This window comes from Chironomus tepperi, unplaced genomic scaffold, assembly GCF_022539635.2.
Source record: "Chironomus tepperi strain 1889 unplaced genomic scaffold, CSIRO-AGI_Ctep_v1 contig_298, whole genome shotgun sequence".
NCBI lineage: Eukaryota > Metazoa > Arthropoda > Insecta > Diptera > Chironomidae > Chironomus > Chironomus tepperi.
The window spans coordinates 1,113,600-1,132,913 of NW_027226420.1; the positions used below are offsets into that span (position 1 = coordinate 1,113,600).

Below are 19,314 nucleotides of genomic sequence, written 5' to 3' on the forward strand. Positions count from 1 at the left end.
CCTCTGGTTCTATTCCAGTTCAATTATTAACAAATTAAGCTATTAATTTTAATTTTTTTCGAATTTTTGTGAATATTTTTGTTGTTGTAAACACCGAAAAATTTGTATGAAAAAATTCAAAATTTTCTTAACGTTTTTACAAAATATCATTAATTTAACTACTTTAAACCAGTTTTTGACTAATTTTTGTTATTTTTCATTGTAGAGCATTGAAAAATGAACAAGTACGACTAATTTGTGTACTTTAGAACTCATTATTCATAAAATTACAAGCATTTTTGTCCAAAAATTCAGATTAAGTAACAAATTTTCAGTGTCAGAAATCGAGTTTGTTTTTGAAATTTTGGCTTAATTATAATGTTTTATTAAACGTATTATACATCAAAATGCTCGTTTTTTAGAACTATACAAGATAAACTATTTAAATATTACCCTAAATATCCAGGAAAAGAGAAAAAAGCCAATTACATCACATTTCTGACACTGAATTTTCGAACGACTAAGCCCAGGTATTAAATTGCCTCCTGGAACACAAAACAAAAGATATTTCAGGAAAGGAAAAAAACCTGTGTTTAATTATCGAATAATAGATTTATTTGATATTCTTATGCTTGTAAAAAATGACCTTAATAATGAACTAAACTATTTAACATCTACTTAGTCGAGGAAAGAAAAGAATATACATTAGATAATAGAATTAAAGGAAATATTCAAAAATTAGGTAAGAACTGAACAATGAGTTTCATTTATTTTTTTGATAGTCGATGGGCTTTTAAACATTATTATTTCTTGTTGACGTTATTCAGTCTTTGCTTTGAGTAGTTTAGTCAATTTATTTAATAATGAAATCCGCGTGCCTTTGCTGTGGGCTTTCTAATTCGTCCGCGTGACGAAACGCTTGGTTCTCCTGTTTCGTCTTCATCATCATCATCTCCTTCACTGCTCTCACTTTCATGTGATTGGGACACAGCACGCTTCTTTGCCTGTCTTGTATTTTTAGACTTTTCCTCATCGCTATCTTCATTATAATGTGGTCGTTTCAGATTGCGCGTGTTTCGTCCAGAGGAAGGTCCCGCAGCCTATAAATGGTATAATAATTAATTGATTAATCAAAATTTTTTAATTGAAATATCAAAAGGTCAATGTCAAGATCAATCATGTGTCTTTAAACGTCAAGTTAGAAACAAAACGACTATTTGAGATATGAACGCAAAAAATTATTGCTAGTTCAAAATTCAAATTTTGAAAAGTCGTTAAAAATTAAAAATCAACCTTACCTGATCAGAGTTATTATCGTCCGAATAGAGATTTCGCTTAACACGATTGACTGCACTTGTCGAGCCTTTTCTTGTATTATGATTGTGTGTCTTTTTACTAGAGCTAGTTGCCATTAGTTTTAGTGGTGTCTTATCCTCTTCTGAATAGCTGTCACTATCGTCTTCATTCGTTGGTTGTCTTTGGCGATCAGGAATAATTCGGCTAGTTCGATTTGTTGATATTCTACTTTGAATTTGTTGTACAACAGGTCGTTCCTCTTCAGGATCATTTTCATCCTCAAAATAATTGTGAGTAGGGCGAGTTCGCGTTGTTCTTCTTATTCCATTTAAAGCTTCAAAATTGGTTGCTGGTGTAGGTGCTGCACGTAAATTAACACTTCTTAAGCGTAATAATCGATTTGTAGTAGATGTAGATGTCAATGTGCTGTCCTCAAGTCCACTACGATCTAATTCATCAGCATTACGTTGATGACGTGATAAAATTGTACTTCGAGTTTGTCGTGCTGTCTGTGGTGCTGCACTAGTTGACGCTGAATGTGAAGGCTCTCCATAATTATGATCGTTTCTAAGTGATGATGACGATGAATTACCTTGACCATAAGAACTTCTCGTTGTTCTTAATGACATTTGTGATGCATTAGAACTTCCATTCATTAATCGACTGCTATGTCTAACATTTGTACTCGTACTAGGTCGATTCTGTTGCTCAGAATCATTACTATCATCTTGAGATTGTGATACTTGAACTCTAGCCGATCGTCTCGATGGCAATGTCCTTGATTTATCCTCACTATGTTCAGAATCTGACAAAACTTTTCGTTTAGCCCTTTTGCGACCAGCTTGTCTCGTGCTTGATTGTCCTCTCTGTGTACTTGTTTGTGGCTTATCTTCAAAGTCCTCATCATCATTATCATCACTTGTAACTGCCCATTCTTGGAACTTTTTACGTGTTGACTCACGAGTTGCTCTTGGATGATCAGAATCCTCAGTTTCTGTTGTTTTCCGTCTTCCTGACCGTTCAACATGAAAGCTTGTGTCACTCTCATATCGTTTAGGTCGTCTTGTAATTCTCCTTCTTCGTGTATCATCTTCTGTTTGTTGCTTATGTTCATCATCTGAGGTAGTTTGAATGCGTTTTCCACGACCGCCACGCTTTCTAGGCTGTTCATCATTTGTATGATCACTTACATTTTCAGTATTATTGTTATAACGTTGCAATGGCTTTTCATCATCATCTGTATCTTCATTATGTTCATCTGATTCAATTTTTTGGCGTTTTGCTGCTCTTTTATTCTTCTTTTGACTTGAACTTGATACAGCACCTGTCCGTTGTTTCCTTTGTTTCTTATTTTTCTTCCGTGTGCTTCTCGTAATCGGCTTCCCAAGCTCTGCCAATGGAATTCCACTTGAATTTTCACTTCCATCACTTGAATCGTCGCTAGATGATTCAGTTGACTCACTTTCTTCATCTCCACTTGATTTTAATCTTGTAGTCTTTCCTGTATTTCTTGATGAACGACCTGATTGATAATCTCGACTACTTGATACACCATTCGATTGAGGCTGAACTCTTCTTGTACGCCCATTTACTCTTCCGTTTTTACCATTCATTTTATGCTCATCATCGTCATCGTCGTCGTCGTCATCATCGTCATCATCTGATGAATGATTTGTTCTAGATGTCGATGGTACATTTCCATTATTTCTTGTTGTACGTCTATTTTGTTTCTTTGGTGTCTTTTCTTTACGATTACCGCGTTTATTTGATTTGAAATGTGATATTAATGGCCGAATATTTTCCTCGAATAGCTCAGACATCCTTAAGGTCATTGCATATATCTGCAAATAGAAATTGACAATTTTGATCTCATTATTATTAATGTTCCTTGATTTTAAACTTAATTTAAGCATGGATCATGAGATAAATTCGAGAAAGAAGGCATGTTTAGATCTTACCGTGACATTCTCCTGATTACGCAAAATGAATTGACAAGAAGGAAGAAAAAGGCATGAATATAAATACAATTTCGAAAGATAAACATTTTGTCTAGTCAAAAATAACTTGAAACCAAGGTAAATGCCAAAGAAAATAGCATGTCAAATTTAAATTATTATTTATATAAATTAACAACATTAAGGAGCTATGCGAAATAAAAATGAAGAAAAGAAATTTATATTCATGCAAAAAGGACAAATTCATGGGAAAACGAACGAATGGAAATGATATGAAATAAGCATTAAAATAATGTAATAAAGATATCTAGCTTACACTCACCCTTGATCGCTGATTTGTATTATAGCTTCTAGAATTTTGGAATATAAGTTTCATGTCTTTTGCAAATTCCATTGGTGAATCGTAATTTCCACTAAATAATTCTTCTTTTACTGTCTGTAGATCCATTGGTGTGTCGATGATTTGAAGGTAATCTAAAATAAAAGTAATGACATTAAAATCTCATTTAACGGTTTTTTGAAATTTAAATTTTAACGGTTTTCAAAAATTCAAAATGAACTGAACTAAATTGAACTATTTACTGAACGGATTATTAATTAGTTTGATAAAATAACTAACCTGGATGATCTACAATATCAACAGGTTCTCTAAATGGCTCAGAATCTTGATGATTCCAGATCAACTGCAGAATTTCTCTGCATCGTACTCTCCAATCGCCAGACGTTGGAACCAATCTCTTGGATCTATAAACAGAATTAAAAACTAATTAGAATCATCCAAAACATTTTTAATGACTAAAAACAGACCTTCTAGTACCATTTCTTCTGGATGAAGATCCTTGACTTGTTGATGGCCTTTGTTCCTGATGGTCTTCTTCACTTTCTGATGACTGATAAGTATCAAGCAATTGATGGTAAGCTGCAGGTACATCGACATCATTATGCTCCCTAAAGAGAATCATGTCTATTAGTAAAATATTCCAATATTATCGAGCTGTAGAAATTACCTTAATATTCGTAAACAGAGATCCGTGATTATTCTAGCATGTTTTACAATATTGCTGTGCTTTTCATTGAATTTTTCAGCATTTGTTGCCAAGTATCTGACATCAAATTGTGCTGATGTGATGCGTCGATAGAAATGATTTTCAAATCGTGACTTAATTGTGCTCAAATCAATTGGATATTCAACAACATAAGCATAAGTTGGATATGAATTTAAATCTACGGGTGTTAGGAATGGATCAGCTATTGCCAATCCCATTACAGCCTCAAAGCCAGTAACAATTCGACGACAAGATCCTTCACGATCTCCTCTTGGCCATTCTTCACTTTTTGGACGATAAAGAATTGCTTGAATTTCTTCAGGTAACACGGCAACAGACCCACCAATATTCTCAGGTAGTCTGTCGTCATCAATTGGTTCCATATCCCACGGACTCATAAATTCATATTCTGAATTATCCCAACGAACTTTAAAGCACATAAATAACGAGTCTGGAAATTCTTCTTGTAGTGCTTGATGACTTTCTATTTCACCAATCCACCATTTATCATCAATCATACAACGGAACCGATCACCTGGTCCCCAATTACGGCTTATTGCCGTATCAAATGTTTGCTTAAGAACGATGAAATCAAGAACATCGGGTATGTCGTGATATTTAATAGTAAAATGCTTATCAGTCATACTTCCTTTGTCTGTCATGAGAGCAAGTTTTAAGCAACACAGCCTTGGTGGACGAATTTCATATTTAATTCCAATAACTTTACAAAATTCATGTTCACGTAATTCTAATTGTTGCCATGGTTCATATTTTCCTGATAATTGATACAACTTCTTATTCTTAACATGTTCAAAGTATCTTTCATGACCTTGTCGCAGATAAACAACTTCATCTCCCATTTGTGGATAATATGGTGCTTTCTTAGGTATTACTTCAGAGAGCCATTCAGGTGGTTTATATTCATCAGGTATTTCACCGTTCGGAAGTAATGGAATCTTCTTAATTCCTTTCGGACCACGCTTTTTACTCGCTTGTGTATCAGAATCGGCTGGTGAATATGTTCGTCTTTCGACTGGCTTTCTTTTTGAACGTTTCGGTGGTTCCAATTTCTGTTGATCTTCAACATCAATCCAATCTGAATATTCGGAACTGTCATCTGTCGAACTAGACGAACTTGACAAGTCTAAATCTTCTTCAACTGCTGTTGAATCATCACTATTTGAAGATTCACTACTTGATGATAATCTTTCCTCATCATCATCTAATAATCTACGACCAGATGGTACCGTTGATGTTCTATTATTCATATTTGTTGTATTAAGTCCACTAGTTGATGCCATTTGATCATTACCATCGCCAGGCTGCCTTCTTTTACGTCCTCCACGTCCGAATTTCTTTGGTGGTGGGCCATTTAATGCACTGCTGTTTGGATTACCAGTTATTATCATTAAAGGTCGTTTCTTCATTTCACGACGATACAAATCCATTTCAGAAACGCCAGCATAATATACGACATTCTTCATAAATGATAAATTTGTATGTTTTAATGATTTTACATAAGTCCTTAATCTGTCTGGATAAATCATATTTTGATCACGAATACCAATTTGTGGCCTTACAACTTGAACACGATTTAATTGAGGCATTTCATCATCATTTTGATTATCATTAGCTGGTTGATCATTGATATTTTGACGATTTGCTAAAGCCTCAATAAGACGATCAATTTCTGATCGAGCAGCAACGTTAGCTTCATGTTGCTGCTGTTGTTGTTGCTCTGCTTGTTCACCTACACTTATATCTGGAACTAACTGCTCATTTGAACAATTTTCTCGTCCTGGAACTAAACGTTGCATTGAAGGTGGATATGGATTACCATCAACATCAACAAGGAATGGCGGAGGCATTAAATATGGTGCAAGTTGTGTCTGTTCATCAAGGACATAATAATTTACATCCCTAACGAGAGGACGATAATCAGTATGGAAAAATAATTCTTTTGGCATTTCCTTTAATCGTTTATGGCCAGTTCCAAATCCAAACATTAACATATGACCATGAGAATCTGTAGCTGCTATCATTGTGCCATCTGGAGACCATTTTGCATCAAAAATTCCACCATGACCTTGACCTTCAATCGTATTCTTAAAACTTGCCAATTTTTCGCCTTTATAAATATCCCATAAAAATAGCTGTCCATCATGTCCTGCACTGAGTAAAACGTGCGGATCTTTTGGATGAGATTCAAGTACATACAATTCATCGGTATGTCCTCGAAGGACATTATGTAATTTGGCAGTCTTTGTATTCCATACTTTTATACTGTGATCATTTACAGCAGTAACTACCCAATCATCAGAACGATCCCATGATACCATTGTTACTTTTAACCCTTTCTTTGCATCAGCTGTACCTTGTTCTGGAACAGGACATGTCGCTAATCTATCACTCATATTAAGCTTTTCATACTTCCACTGTTGAGTTTCAAAACGCCACAAAAGTGCTGTGCCATCTTTTGAACCGCTAACAAATTTCAATCCGCTGTGCGCCCATTGTATGGAATCGACCGTATCTGTATGTGATTCTATTTCTAATATTCTCTTCGGTCCATCTTCAGCCATAATATAAACACGAACATGATGATCTGCTGATCCTGCTGCTAAAAACATTCCACCAGGTGAAAATGATGCACAGATCATTTGTGCTTGTCCAGGTCTTAATTTCTCATGATATTGTGTCGGTTTTATCTGAAAGATTGGCTTCTGATTGCGTGGTTGAGTATATTGCCAAAAAGCTACAGATCCATCCGTACTCGTTGTTACTAAAAATTTAAAATCACTTCTTGGATTCGGACAGAAATTAACTGATGTAATCATTCCACTATGTGCACAAAGAACTGCAATTACACTAGCATTTTGTAAATCCCAGACACGCAAAACTCTATCAATTGATCCTGCAGCAATCATTGTATTTTCTAAATTTATAGCTATATCTGTAATTTCTGCAGATGCACCTCGAAAGGTCGTCAGTAATCGACCATCTATGGCACTCCATAACTTAACAAGTAAATCGTCAGCTCCCTAAAGATAGAATAATTATTATTAGTAATTTTATAATAAGCTTCAGCAATTGAGTACTTACTGTGACGATGTATTTTCCACTTCGATCAAATAGAACACAATAGACTGCAGATAAATGACCTAATGTTTGTCTTAAAATAGTTGTTTTAGTATAAAAGCTAGATGTGATTGCTTGCTTCCGTATTAATGGACCACCACTTTGTCTTCCGAGCAGGACATTAACAATATTATTGTTCCTATTTCTATTGATTGAATCCATAAGAGGTGCTCCATGGATTCTTGTACAATATTCGGTCAGTGTTCTTGGCTTTGAAATACTCTGCGGTGTTCTTAGCAAACTCTGCCTTCCTGCTCCTAAAAGTGTCACCAATAATGGAACTGTCGGCGACAGTCCAGGTTGTTTCTCCAAAAGTGCTGGTAATCGAGAACATATTTGCAGCAAATGATTCGGTCCAATATGACGATATTTTGCCGCCTATAAATATAAATTTTACACATCAGAATAATTTTCACTCGAGTTGGAACTAAAAATACACATCATGTGGGACGAGCAACTTTTGAGACATTGAAGAAGAAAAAAATTTAATGGCGAAAATTTTAATCTTAAATCCTTAATTTAATTAATTTCACTAATTTTCACAATTTTTCACGAAATTAATTATGTTAATGAAATGCACTAACGGAACTAAAATTTTTAATTTTTTAAAAAAAATTAATTAAAATTTTGCACAAAATGTCACTAATTATTTTAAATTAATTACAATTAATGTCCTGATCCTTAAAAATTAATTCTTGCAAAAAAAAGTTTTAAGAAAAATAATTACTTTTTCATCACGTATGTCCGTCGTACTATGAGGGAAAAAAAATTAAAATGGCGGATACGGCAAGGCCAACAGAATTTTCAAGACTACAACTTTAATTCACGCACTTCATTCACTTTTCATATCGTTTACTATTTTGTTTACTATTATCGTAATTGTACACACTTGCTTAATCGCATCATCTGCATTTCAGTTCCAATGTTTCTATCGCAATGTCTCATATGCATCGACTATGCCCACAAAAAACTTCTTCACAAAAAAATTTTATGTCATAAAACGTTGCACACTCTTTGCTGTCTCAAATGTCAATAGAATGCTTTAAAAAATATACAAAAAAATTCAATGCATTTCGTCTGGCGAATGTCTAGCTTACAAATATCGGGGAAGCCCTTACTGAATGATTTGTTGTGAATAAAAAAATAGTGAAAATTTCATGCTACACACATTCAAACATGGCGATGATGAATCATGGGAAGTAACAAAGAAAATTGTTATATTTCGCCATAATCACGCGTTATACGCAACTTTGGATGCCAGGAACTTGTCAATTTCGGGTATATGACATCAGTCACGTAATCAAAGATGGGAAATATCAATGGAAAGGTGTAGCTTTTGGGAGTTTTTGTTCCTCCATTTTCAGACATTTTTTGAGGTCTGGAAAATTTTCCGTCGGCTTTTTAAGCCTAAATGAAACAGTCGGTTCCTTCGAAACCACACTAACTACACTTGATATTATCACTTATAATCAATTCCGTCCAGAAATTGGAAATTGACAATTTTCCAGGACTTAAAGGACAATCGTCCTTTTTCGGATAGGATATCTGGAACTGACATTCCTCAAAGGAATGTTTTCTAGCATGCAACAGTTGGTTCACAGAAGAAATGCACTGAATATCTTGCTCAATATATAGTCACTGGATCTTACCAATTCATGAAATCCTTGTTTATGTGTTTGTCCTTCCCAATCGATTCGATCAGGCAGGTCCTAAAAATGAGAAATAGGGTTCATTAGTTACATACTGCAGGTTAAATGCATAAAATTTTGTGCAGAAAAAGAGTATTAAGGTCAAAGAACTCTTGTTGCTTTCAACAACAATTTTAATGTTTTGACAACTTAAAAGCACGTGAAAAAAACATCTGGTGTGATCCTAAACATTTATTTTGATTAATTTTTTGTTATTATTCTGTTTTACTTACTCCTGAGTTTTCCAATTCTTCAATTAACGCCTAAACGAAAAATGATAGAAAATTGGAAATTAATTAATTTCATTCCTTAGATTATAATCTATCCATTCTCACCTCTCCTGCTTTCTTGTACGGTGATTCTAATAGAAATTTTGCTACCAGAAAATATAATTCTGAAATCGAGTCGAAATATTCTCCATTAAACTTTTTTTCAATGCAACATTATCGCAGCATAAAAAAGTCAAAATTATGATTGAAATCATGCACTCACCTTGTTCTACTATTGTTTTATGTCTTTCTACCGTCTTTAACTCCATCGCTGGATAGTTTTATCACTTACATTTATTAAATTTCATCAGTTTTACGCTTAATATTAGTCACTTCTTGCAATTTTGCCTTTTTTCTTACCAGGGGGGTCTTCAACTTTAATAATTCGTTTGAGCTGAATAATTCCTTTTCATATCGAATTTGTCCTGAATAGTGTAATGAATCAAGACATAACGATTTATTTGATTTGATTAAATTTTAATATACTGAAAACTTTGTTCAAACAATATGATTGCTTAATTAATTATTCTGTTTTTCAAACTGATTCTTTTGCAATTGAATTTATTTAAATCGAAGTCCCCCTTCTTTTTCTCTGCTGGGCGACTAATCCGGCGTCACTCATAACACACGCAACTTTTTGATTAATTCTCTTGTTACGCTTTAGATTTACATTACTCTTATATCTTCTAGATTATTAATTGATTTTAAACTGTTTTTTAATTTAATAACTAGTTAATTTAAGTTAAATTAACAGAAAATTGCTAAAAAATAATTTTAATAAAATAACTGCCATATTTAGTAATTTTTCAAGATCCGAATATTTTGGTTGGACAAAAAATTGAAATTTTCTATAGAATTAACGAAATACAGCTTATCCAGCACGATATTAAATGATTTAAGATAATTAAATAGTGTAGAAATTACTAATTAAATAGTGCAATAAACAAAATGAGTTGGATTCGTGCGGAAGAGCTAAAATTGAGCTGGATTGAAAATTTGGCAATCAAAGTCATTAAGCAAGGACCGATTCCGCGACATGTAGCCTTTATTATGGATGGAAATAGACGATGGGCAACAAAGGTCAATATGAAGAAATCGGAAGGACATAAAGTTGGCTTTGAAAAGCTTTCAGAAGCCTTGCAATGGTAAATTTTCCTTATCAACACGATTCATGTGACATCATCAATATTCATACTTATGTGTTCATAATACTTTTTAGGTGCTTAGAGGTCGGAATTCAAGAAGTTACTGTATATGCTTTTAGCATTGAAAATTTCAAAAGATCTCAGGAAGAAGTTGATACTTTAATGAGCTTAGCTCGTGAGAAATTTGCCAAATTATTGGAAGAGAAAGAAAAGCTTAAAGAAAAAGGCGTTAAAATTAGAGTAATCGGCAATTTAGATATGCTTCCGAAGGATGTCCAAAAAACTTTAGCTGAAGCAATGTTATTGACTAAAGACAACAATAAATCAATTCTAAATGTAGCTTTTGCTTATACATCAAGAGACGAAATTGCAAATTCTATCAAGTCTATAATGCAAGGATATGAGGATAATGAATTGCTTCCAGAGGACTTATCAGACACACTTATCGATAAATGTTTATATACTAGTGAATGCTCCGATGTTGATCTACTCGTCCGTACTTCAGGAGAAAACCGTTTTAGCGATTTTCTTCTTTGGCAGGTAAATATTCTTTTATGTGCCAAGTTGTTCTTTGATGTTACTCAATCCTTCCTTTTTTTTAGATCCCTTCAACGGTATTCTACTTCACAGAAGCTTTATGGCCAGATTTTACACTCTGGAATTTGCTTGCAGCTGTTTTCTATTATCAAAGATGTTACATGCATAAAAAGGTCTTAAAACAGCACTTTACCGATACTCGAACAGCTTTATCAAATAGTTCTAGATTAGAAAAATTCCTAACAAATCTTGAAGACAAAAGGTATGCCAAATTAGTTGAAATGTCCAAGTTTGTATAGCACTAAACGTACTTCAATTTGATTCCATTAAAGATTTAAAAGATATTTATATACATCCATAAAAATTATCAATGAAAAATATATACGAAAATTATAAATTTTAATGATTTTTGTGTGCATTTTGTACTTGACTTGTATTTCAGCTATTGGCAAGCATCGTTGAATAATTCAAAAGTTGTGAGCTTTATAGAAATAAAAAATTTGCAGTAAAAAAGTTTATTAAATTCTTATTCATGAGCATTTTATGGTAATTAGTTGCATAATAATATAAAACTAGCAATCTTTGTTCTTATGGACATTGCAAAGTCCACATATTTTTCCTTTCATTATTGTTGGAATGGAAATGGAAATGAGATTCTCCATGTTGTACTGTATTTTGGCTTTTAAGAATTCATGCTCGATTTCGATTAGTGAGTCGTCGTTGAATGAGATCCTGAAATATTAAATATATATTATTAAATTGTCAACATCAAACAGCATATTATTTACCTTAGAAAACTGTCAAATGTCGGATACTCAAAAGTAGTTTCTGTCAAGTCATGTTCCTTATTGTCATAAAATATTACAGGTCTTCTGTCTCCTTTTATGATGATAAATTGACTTCCTGCATTAATTTTAAACTGTAGGAAATCATTTGAATCGTTTTTATATTCCAGGAATATAGCTAGTCGTGAAATCTCAGCACATTCTGCAAACAGCAGCATGTCATTATTATATGAGTTGCCATTTCGGATATTCTCTGTTAAAATCATGTCATTTCCATCCAACGTGTTCAAATTATCTTTATACAAGCTGCAGACACTCGTTAGACTATAGTCCACAAAAGATCCTTCCCAACTGCTTTCTTTGAAATTACAGTCTACGGCTGACGGCAATGGTACAGTATTATCATTGATTGTAAGCAGCGTCTCTTGATTTTCATTCATTGGAAGTTTAATGTCCAGATTGATATAATTTGACAAATTTAAAGCTGATGTCCTTTGTGGCATAAATGCAGAGACTATGTGATCTACTCTTGATGAAATTTCGTAGAATGCATCTGGCATCTGTGGATGTTTAAAATTTGGATTTTGAAAAACATTTGTATGTTTTTGGTATATAAAGTAAAACTGTTGTACCGTTTCGTTGTTTATTTTCAATAAAATCATCAAATTTCCTTACCTTTTCAAATTTTACGTCCAATTTCACATCATTAATAGACAGCACTTTCTCCAAATCGCTTGTTTTGCAATCCTTAAACTGCGGAACCGGCGAAAACTTGACAATTTCTTTTGTACATCTTTCAGGATCTTCTACCCTGATTCCCTCATATGTCTCATTCGCTTTTTGCGGAGATCCGATAAGCAGCGTCAAATCGATTTTAGATTTATCATTAGGACAATACAGCAGCACATCATCATGATTGCCAAAAGTAATATTGCTAGTAAATTTGAATGGCTTTTTAAAGTGTACAAGACCATCAATTGTACTTGTAATGCACAACTAGAAAAAGAAATTAATGCTTTGTTTAGTCGTGGATTAATTTTTGAATGAATGAAAAAATGAGGGGAATGAGTCCTTTTAAGGTTTCAATTTCATCTGACATAAAGATTCATACACGACATTGATAAATGAACTATGAAGGAAGGAGAAAAGAAAAAAAACACAATTTTACAGTCAACCGAAGTGGAAATAGGGGAAAATCAATAACAAATGTGCTTACAACAACCCCAAAAAGAGACTATCGATGATATGGAAATTTTCGTGTTGAACAGTATTTTTTCAAAACTAATCGCAGTTGCTATGGTAAAATAAAATTTAATGACAAGAATTCCGCTTTTTAAAAATCAGTGCAAAATTATTTCTTGAAAGTAAATTAAAACGAAGCAATTGGAAATGGATGGACATGCTGTAAAGTCACCAAATGTAAGTTATGCAATTTTAAAATATCAAAGATCACATTTTCAAACGGATTTTACTTCCATAAACAGCTTGAAGAGAAACGACAAGAATTCCGGAAATATCTAGAATCGACAGGCGTGACAGAGAAGCTAACGAATGCATTAATGAAGTTGTATCAACAAGAAACTAAGCCTGATGATCCAATTGCTTATATTCGAAAGCAATTATGTGAAGAATGTCCGGATGTTGAAAAAGTCATGGAAATGCAGACACAAATTGATGAATTAGCGAAGGAAAAGAAGCTGGCTGCAGCTGAGATTGCAATCATAAAGAGTCAAGTCAAGAAGACTGCTAGTGAAATTGACATGATTATTAATACAAAATATCTAGAATTAAAAGCCGACGAGGCTGGAAACTCATTGCTCAAAGAATACCTGACAGATGATAATTTTGAGAAACTCAAAGCCTTAAAAACAGATGTTAATGGCACATTACTTGACAATATTCAAAGTGGCCTTTATAACTTTGATTCCGATATTGGAATATTTGCATCAGATAAAAATGCTTACGATGTTTTTGAAGGACTTTTTACTGGTGTTCTGGAAGACTATCATGATGTTGAAGGAGATCCAATACATCCAGAAAGTAAATGGGGAGATTCACATGAGTTAGAGGATTTAGATCCAGAATCAAATTTCATTAAATCAATTCGTATTATTGTTGGACGTTCATTGAATGAATTTGAGTTCATGCCACTGCTGAATGTCGAAAAATTTGAGAAAATTGAGGAGAAAATCAGTAAAGCATTAATTAAAATTGATGATGAGGAATATAAAGGAACATATCAAACATTAAGCTCAATCGACGATAAAGATGTGAAGAAATGGATCGAGGATGGAACTTTATTCCCGGAACCTGAAGATAAATTCTTAAAATCTGCTGAAACATATCGTTGTTGGCCAAAAGGCAGAGGACTTTTCAAGAATGAAAAGAATAATGTCCGTGCCTGGATAAATGTTGAAGAGCATGTACAATTCATATCAGCTGACGAAGGTGCTAATCTTCAAAAAGTCTATGAACGTCTCAGCAAAATCATCGAGCTTGTTGGCGAATTAGAATTTGCTAAGCATGAACGTTGGGGATATTTGGCACATAATCTTAAAAATATCGGAAATACAATGAGAATCATCGTCAAGGCTAAAATCCCTAAATTATCTCTCGAAGAAAATTCCAACAAGTTTGAGTCTTTATTGGAAGCAACTCATATCAAAGCAAAAGACTTACCGGAAAAAGGATATTATGAATTGATGAGCACCAAGCGTGTTGGACTCACCGAAATCGAAACAGCACTAGATTTTCAGAAAGGAATCAAGGAAATAATGACTGCCGAAAAGTGCTTGTATTTGTAGACGTTTTGACTCACCTTCCATTTCTCACCATTGATTGTTTTGCGATTAAGTGACACAATTGCTTTGCTTGCCTTACTATTTTTGAACATTGTATATTTTGTTGAAAATTCCCATTTGTGTAACTGCTTTGAATGTACACTGTCATAGTCATGAATATGCAATAAACTACAATCAATTGTGACCACATTTCCTTCTTTTGGTGACTTTATATCCTCAGTTTTATACTTGAATCCTAATTCTACTTTGGAATTTGGCTCATTTGCAAGAAGTATGGTCAGATGCTTATCCCTTGATATGTGGATACTTGTAAGTTGAATCATTGAAATTACAGTAAGAATATTCTGAATAATTGAGTATGGAGTCCTGGTAAATACTTTTGCGGATGTTGCTACATCCGATTCAAACAGGAACATCAAGTTCTCCTTTGATGACTCCACATTATGTCCAATGAGGACATTGATTCCAATATCATCCAGATTAAATTTATAGACTGGAATTTCATGATTTTGCTTTGCTATTTCATTGATTCCAGAAAAGCTTCGTGTCCTTGACTTCAGTGACAAACCTGAAGTTATCGGTTCCTTGCGATATAAAGAAAATCTAAGAAAATAAGACAATGAAGGATTTACGATTATTTTATGATATTTGTACTTACGTGACATGTTTTTCCAATAAGTTTAGTTTTATTTCGTTATTTATTGGCAAATAAACAAGAAAGCCTTGCTCTCTAATCGTCGAGAACTCGATATCATTCAAAGGATTGTAGCTAAGTATTTTTGAGACTGCATACGTTGAGTATCTATATTTAGGAATAGGAAAAATTATTGATTGATATTGTATTTCTTTAAGATATTCATGTAAAGGATTTTATATCTTTTTTAAGGCATGCTTAAATATTCTGTCTATGAATCGCAGATACAGCATTTTTTGAAGCTCAAAAAAGTTTGAAAACCATACAATTTACTTAAAAACATTTGTAAGGTTTCAATTTGAAAACAACAATTTTCAGCTGCCAAATGACTAATCTTACCTCAAATCCATCTGATTATTTCTTGTCAGCTTCTCCTTGTCAATACTCTGAGTTGTAGAACCGCGAATGCTTGCAATCATTGTATTTTCTAATAAAATGTAAGCTGGTGTTCCGATTAATGTTGAGAATCCATGCTTGATTATGAATGGTCGTCTAATCAGTTGCATCTAGATTAGTGGTATGGGATCATTAGTTTAAGATTTATTAATAATATAGAATACTCACATTGATATGACTATCTGTACGCAAAACTAGATTGATCCTGTTTATGACTGCAACAATAAAAGCATTATAATATTGTAGCAGATGTAGGAATTTGCAATACTTACGGTCACCATCTGTCAAGTTGTAAAACGTCGTTTGATTCAGATAATAAGACAGAATAGTTTTTCCTTCCAGCTGAACAATAAATTCCAGATGTAAGGGTGTTGACTGTATAGGCTGCATTTTCATAAATTTAAGGATATTCGATAATTCCTCAAATTTCAAGTTGTCAAGATTCATATTGTAAATTCTATCAAGTACGGCATCAGACAATCCTCTCGCCTTAATGTACACTCCAAGTTGTCCAGTAAATCTTCCCATAGCTTCAGTATCAAATTTAAGGAACACAATCAACGGCAGATCTGTTCGCTTATCTCCAATCAGCATGACTTGCACCATAGATCCAATTTGGAATTTTCTGTCTTTGTAGTCGAAGATGTAATTTCCAGTTATCCAATATTTCTTAGGAGGTGCCGGTGGCAAATGTGGACGCATGTACAGCACTAATCGCTTCCTGCAATTAATTATTCATTAAAATTAAGACATGCCGAAACTTAAAATATCTTACAGATGAGCTAAACAAGAATTAGTTGATTCCGAAATACTCAAAATTGTTGTGCGATAAAAGTTGATCATGTGTGGACAATTTTCATTCTTAATGACATTGTACAGACCCAAAACTCTTCCAGGTGTCTGTGCAGATACTAAAAGCATCTGAAATGCTGCAATTCTTAACTGCAATGGAGTCGTCTTTGAATAAAATATCGGCCAATATGTTTCAAAAACTTCTGTTGGACGTGAATATGCTGTCGGAAGTGTAGCAAAAATTGCCAAAAATCTTATGTCTGTTGTTTGAGAATAATCAGCTTGGATGATTGGCTGAAGGTAATTTGGGACGTTTCCTAATTGTAAGTTGCCCATTGCTTCAAGATAAAGCATCTGCTGCTCATAATCAAAGCTGTCTGTAAGTGAAAAATTTTAACGGATTTTATGGATTTGAATTTAAAACAATACAATTTCTCTTTTCAAAAAGAAATTGTAAGGTTTTTCAGCATTTCTTAAATTGAAAAATTAAGCAATCATTGAAATTCAAAACTCACTCAAAAAAAGATCAAAGACCATCTTAACATATTTTTCAAACTGTTCCTTAGCAATAGCACCAGCAACATATGCTTTATAAATCATTGTTGAATAACTGAGAACAGCCGAGTGTTTAACATCTGGTCGATCCAATCCAATGTGCAAAAACTCTTCGCATTCCTGCACTAAATCATATGAAAGTTCTGTGATGAAGAAAGGCAAGGCTGTGAGAAGTTGTACTGCAGTTGTTGGACGAACATGTTTCTTCATGATTAAATATTTAGTCAATAATACAGACGATGATGTGCCAATTCTTGGCAGAATTTCTAAAAATATGTTCCTTGATGTTTCCTGTATGTAGCTTGTGCCAATATCAATTTGATCATATAACTTCTTCAATGCATCAAATTTCATTGTTTCACAGAGTCTAAGGATCTCAGATATAATTTCCATGTATGGCTCGTCAAAATTCAAATCCTTATTCTCAAGATTCTCAGCCAGATCAGTCAGCATGTTTATAACCTTTTCAATAACCTGATCAGATGTTTTTGCAGCACGACCACCTGTTGCTTCCAAAATTGGACGTACATAAGTCAAATCAGTTTGAAATATCCTCTCACTCTCATTAAATCGTATTCTATTTATATCCACAAGTTCTGTCTGCGATATTAAATTAATAAAAATTTTACTGAATATAAATTGTGGATAATAAGATTCTGATGCCTGGACATTGCTTTTTGATTCAGCATGAATTGACTTTAATAAGAATTTTGAATTTTTCAATTTCATTAATTTATATTCTCCCAATCGAGACGTGACTGCATGCATTGCCTTATTTTTTCCCATTTCACAGATATTAATTGGAATATTTGATCGAATCTCGAAAATTCCACCAGGAATTGAGCATCTATCCATGTCATAAATCTTTGATATTGACAGTGAATCTGAGGCATTGACAACATAATATTCTGTAGGACATAATCCACTGAGGCCAAATTCATTTGAGACATAAGCACCATTCTCGGAAGTTCCTTCAATTTGAAAAAGTGATACAATTGCTCTTTTCATGTTTGCTGACCATATTGGCTCAAATTCTGACAATCCAATAGCCTTTTGTGGATGCTGCTTAAGGAATATTGAAGATTCTGAGAGATTTAGTGACTTAAGGATGAAAGGTTTCATCAATGGCTTTAATTCTTCTTCATTTCGATCGATATTAAGTTGCATAGCCACTGTACTACCATCAAGCCTTTGTACTCTAAGTGTTCCATTAAAATCCCATTTCGTGATTGTATCAAAGTCGTCAGACACATCTGGAATTAACTCAACACTTGTCTGGATGTTGTAAGTAAAATCAACATTTTCCTCAAATATGCTATAGCATTGACAATTTCTAAATAGAACTGCACAAACAAAAGAGGGAAAAAAAAGAATTTAAAATAATTAAACAAAGTTCTGATGTCAAAGTTCACAAAAAGCAGCGCAGACATTATCGCGCCAGTTTAGTCATCATTTGTCACGAGCTGCGTCGTAATTAAAAAAGACACATTTAAAGAGGAAAATATCACAATTTAAAATGATTAAACTGGCGCTTATGTCATACACATTCCGACATTATCAGCATAATTTTTGTGTGTGGCTGGATTTGGTCGAAAAACATAGGAAATTATGAAATTTATTTTTGGCATAAAAATACTATAAATTTGTAGAATATCTCTATCTGATCTTATAATTCAAGAAAAATGGAACTTAAATTATCTTCCACTTTCAATTTCCTTAGTTCAAGCATTTAAGTGAGTATTTCCTTAAATTATAATTTCCCAATTTTCAAAACAAACAATTTCATCGAAATTTCGATGAAAAGAAAATTCAAACTTTTAAAAATCGTTATAAATTTTTTATAACCAAATCTATTTTAAGCAACAGCTTTATGACCAAGCAGAGATTAATTCAATTTGCGAAGTTTCTCGCCTTTCCGTCTTTTTGATAATTTATTTATAAACGATGCTGATAAGGCAGAAAAGGTCTTCCCGTACGAAATATTCATTATCAGAGACAGTGTGTCTATTTCGAGTTAATCCTTTACACTAATATACACCAATTTGCTGCAATATTAACTGAAACATCCTTACATATCAAAATAATAAAGTCCTTAAACTTCATCCTTCATCAGCTGCACTAAAAATAATCCAAAAATTCACAACTTTTTGATAAGAATATTCAGCTTGTAATCTGTTCGCGTCCGATCGCGTTGACCGCACTGACTCAACTGAAAATTTTAATTGAGAATATTTTTAA

The 19,314-nt window shown here is 33.4% G+C and overlaps 4 protein-coding genes across 6 annotated transcripts; 2 read left to right on the plus strand and 2 right to left on the minus strand.

The window, feature by feature from the left end:
• Window positions 1–594: 594 nt before the first annotated feature.
• Window positions 595–9,738, minus strand: BRWD3 (bromodomain and WD repeat-containing protein). Of its 3 annotated transcripts, none has more exons than XM_070642772.1 (11): window positions 9,595–9,738; window positions 9,438–9,496; window positions 9,336–9,365; window positions 9,064–9,123; window positions 7,379–7,792; window positions 4,238–7,317; window positions 4,038–4,178; window positions 3,850–3,974; window positions 3,553–3,704; window positions 1,278–3,116; window positions 595–1,079 (listed from the first exon to the last, which is right to left on the minus strand). In XM_070642772.1, the coding sequence occupies exons 1-11, from the start codon at window positions 9,638–9,640 to the stop codon at window positions 837–839; spliced, it is 6,189 nt and encodes a 2,062-aa protein (XP_070498873.1). In that variant the 5' UTR covers window positions 9,641–9,738; the 3' UTR covers window positions 595–836. The 3 variants fall into 3 exon arrangements, with proteins under 3 accessions (XP_070498873.1, XP_070498872.1, XP_070498874.1); XM_070642771.1 differs by having other exon boundaries at window positions 3,547–3,704; XM_070642773.1 differs by lacking the exons at window positions 9,064–9,123; window positions 9,336–9,365; window positions 9,438–9,496; window positions 9,595–9,738 and adding an exon at window positions 8,142–8,429 and having other exon boundaries at window positions 3,547–3,704.
• Window positions 9,739–10,191: 453 nt separating this feature from the next.
• Dhdds (Dehydrodolichyl diphosphate synthase subunit) lies at window positions 10,192–11,456 on the plus strand. Its single transcript, XM_070642565.1, has 3 exons — window positions 10,192–10,516; window positions 10,591–11,056; window positions 11,119–11,456. Exons 1-3 carry the CDS (start codon window positions 10,320–10,322, stop codon window positions 11,350–11,352), a joined length of 897 nt encoding a protein of 298 aa, XP_070498666.1. The 5' UTR covers window positions 10,192–10,319; the 3' UTR covers window positions 11,353–11,456.
• Window positions 11,457–11,535: 79 nt separating this feature from the next.
• cv-d (crossveinless d) lies at window positions 11,536–19,278 on the minus strand. The gene is made up of 11 exons (XM_070642774.1): window positions 19,149–19,278; window positions 17,037–18,419; window positions 16,505–16,898; window positions 16,002–16,450; window positions 15,898–15,944; window positions 15,673–15,839; window positions 15,298–15,441; window positions 14,657–15,242; window positions 12,514–12,834; window positions 11,842–12,398; window positions 11,536–11,785 (listed from the first exon to the last, which is right to left on the minus strand). The coding sequence occupies exons 1-11, from the start codon at window positions 19,177–19,179 to the stop codon at window positions 11,626–11,628; spliced, it is 4,239 nt and encodes a 1,412-aa protein (XP_070498875.1). The 5' UTR covers window positions 19,180–19,278; the 3' UTR covers window positions 11,536–11,625.
• LOC139092403 (arginine kinase-like) lies at window positions 13,114–14,828 on the plus strand. Its single transcript, XM_070642775.1, has 2 exons — window positions 13,114–13,257; window positions 13,323–14,828. Exons 1-2 carry the CDS (start codon window positions 13,228–13,230, stop codon window positions 14,640–14,642), a joined length of 1,350 nt encoding a protein of 449 aa, XP_070498876.1. The 5' UTR covers window positions 13,114–13,227; the 3' UTR covers window positions 14,643–14,828.
• Window positions 19,279–19,314: the final 36 nt, after the last annotated feature.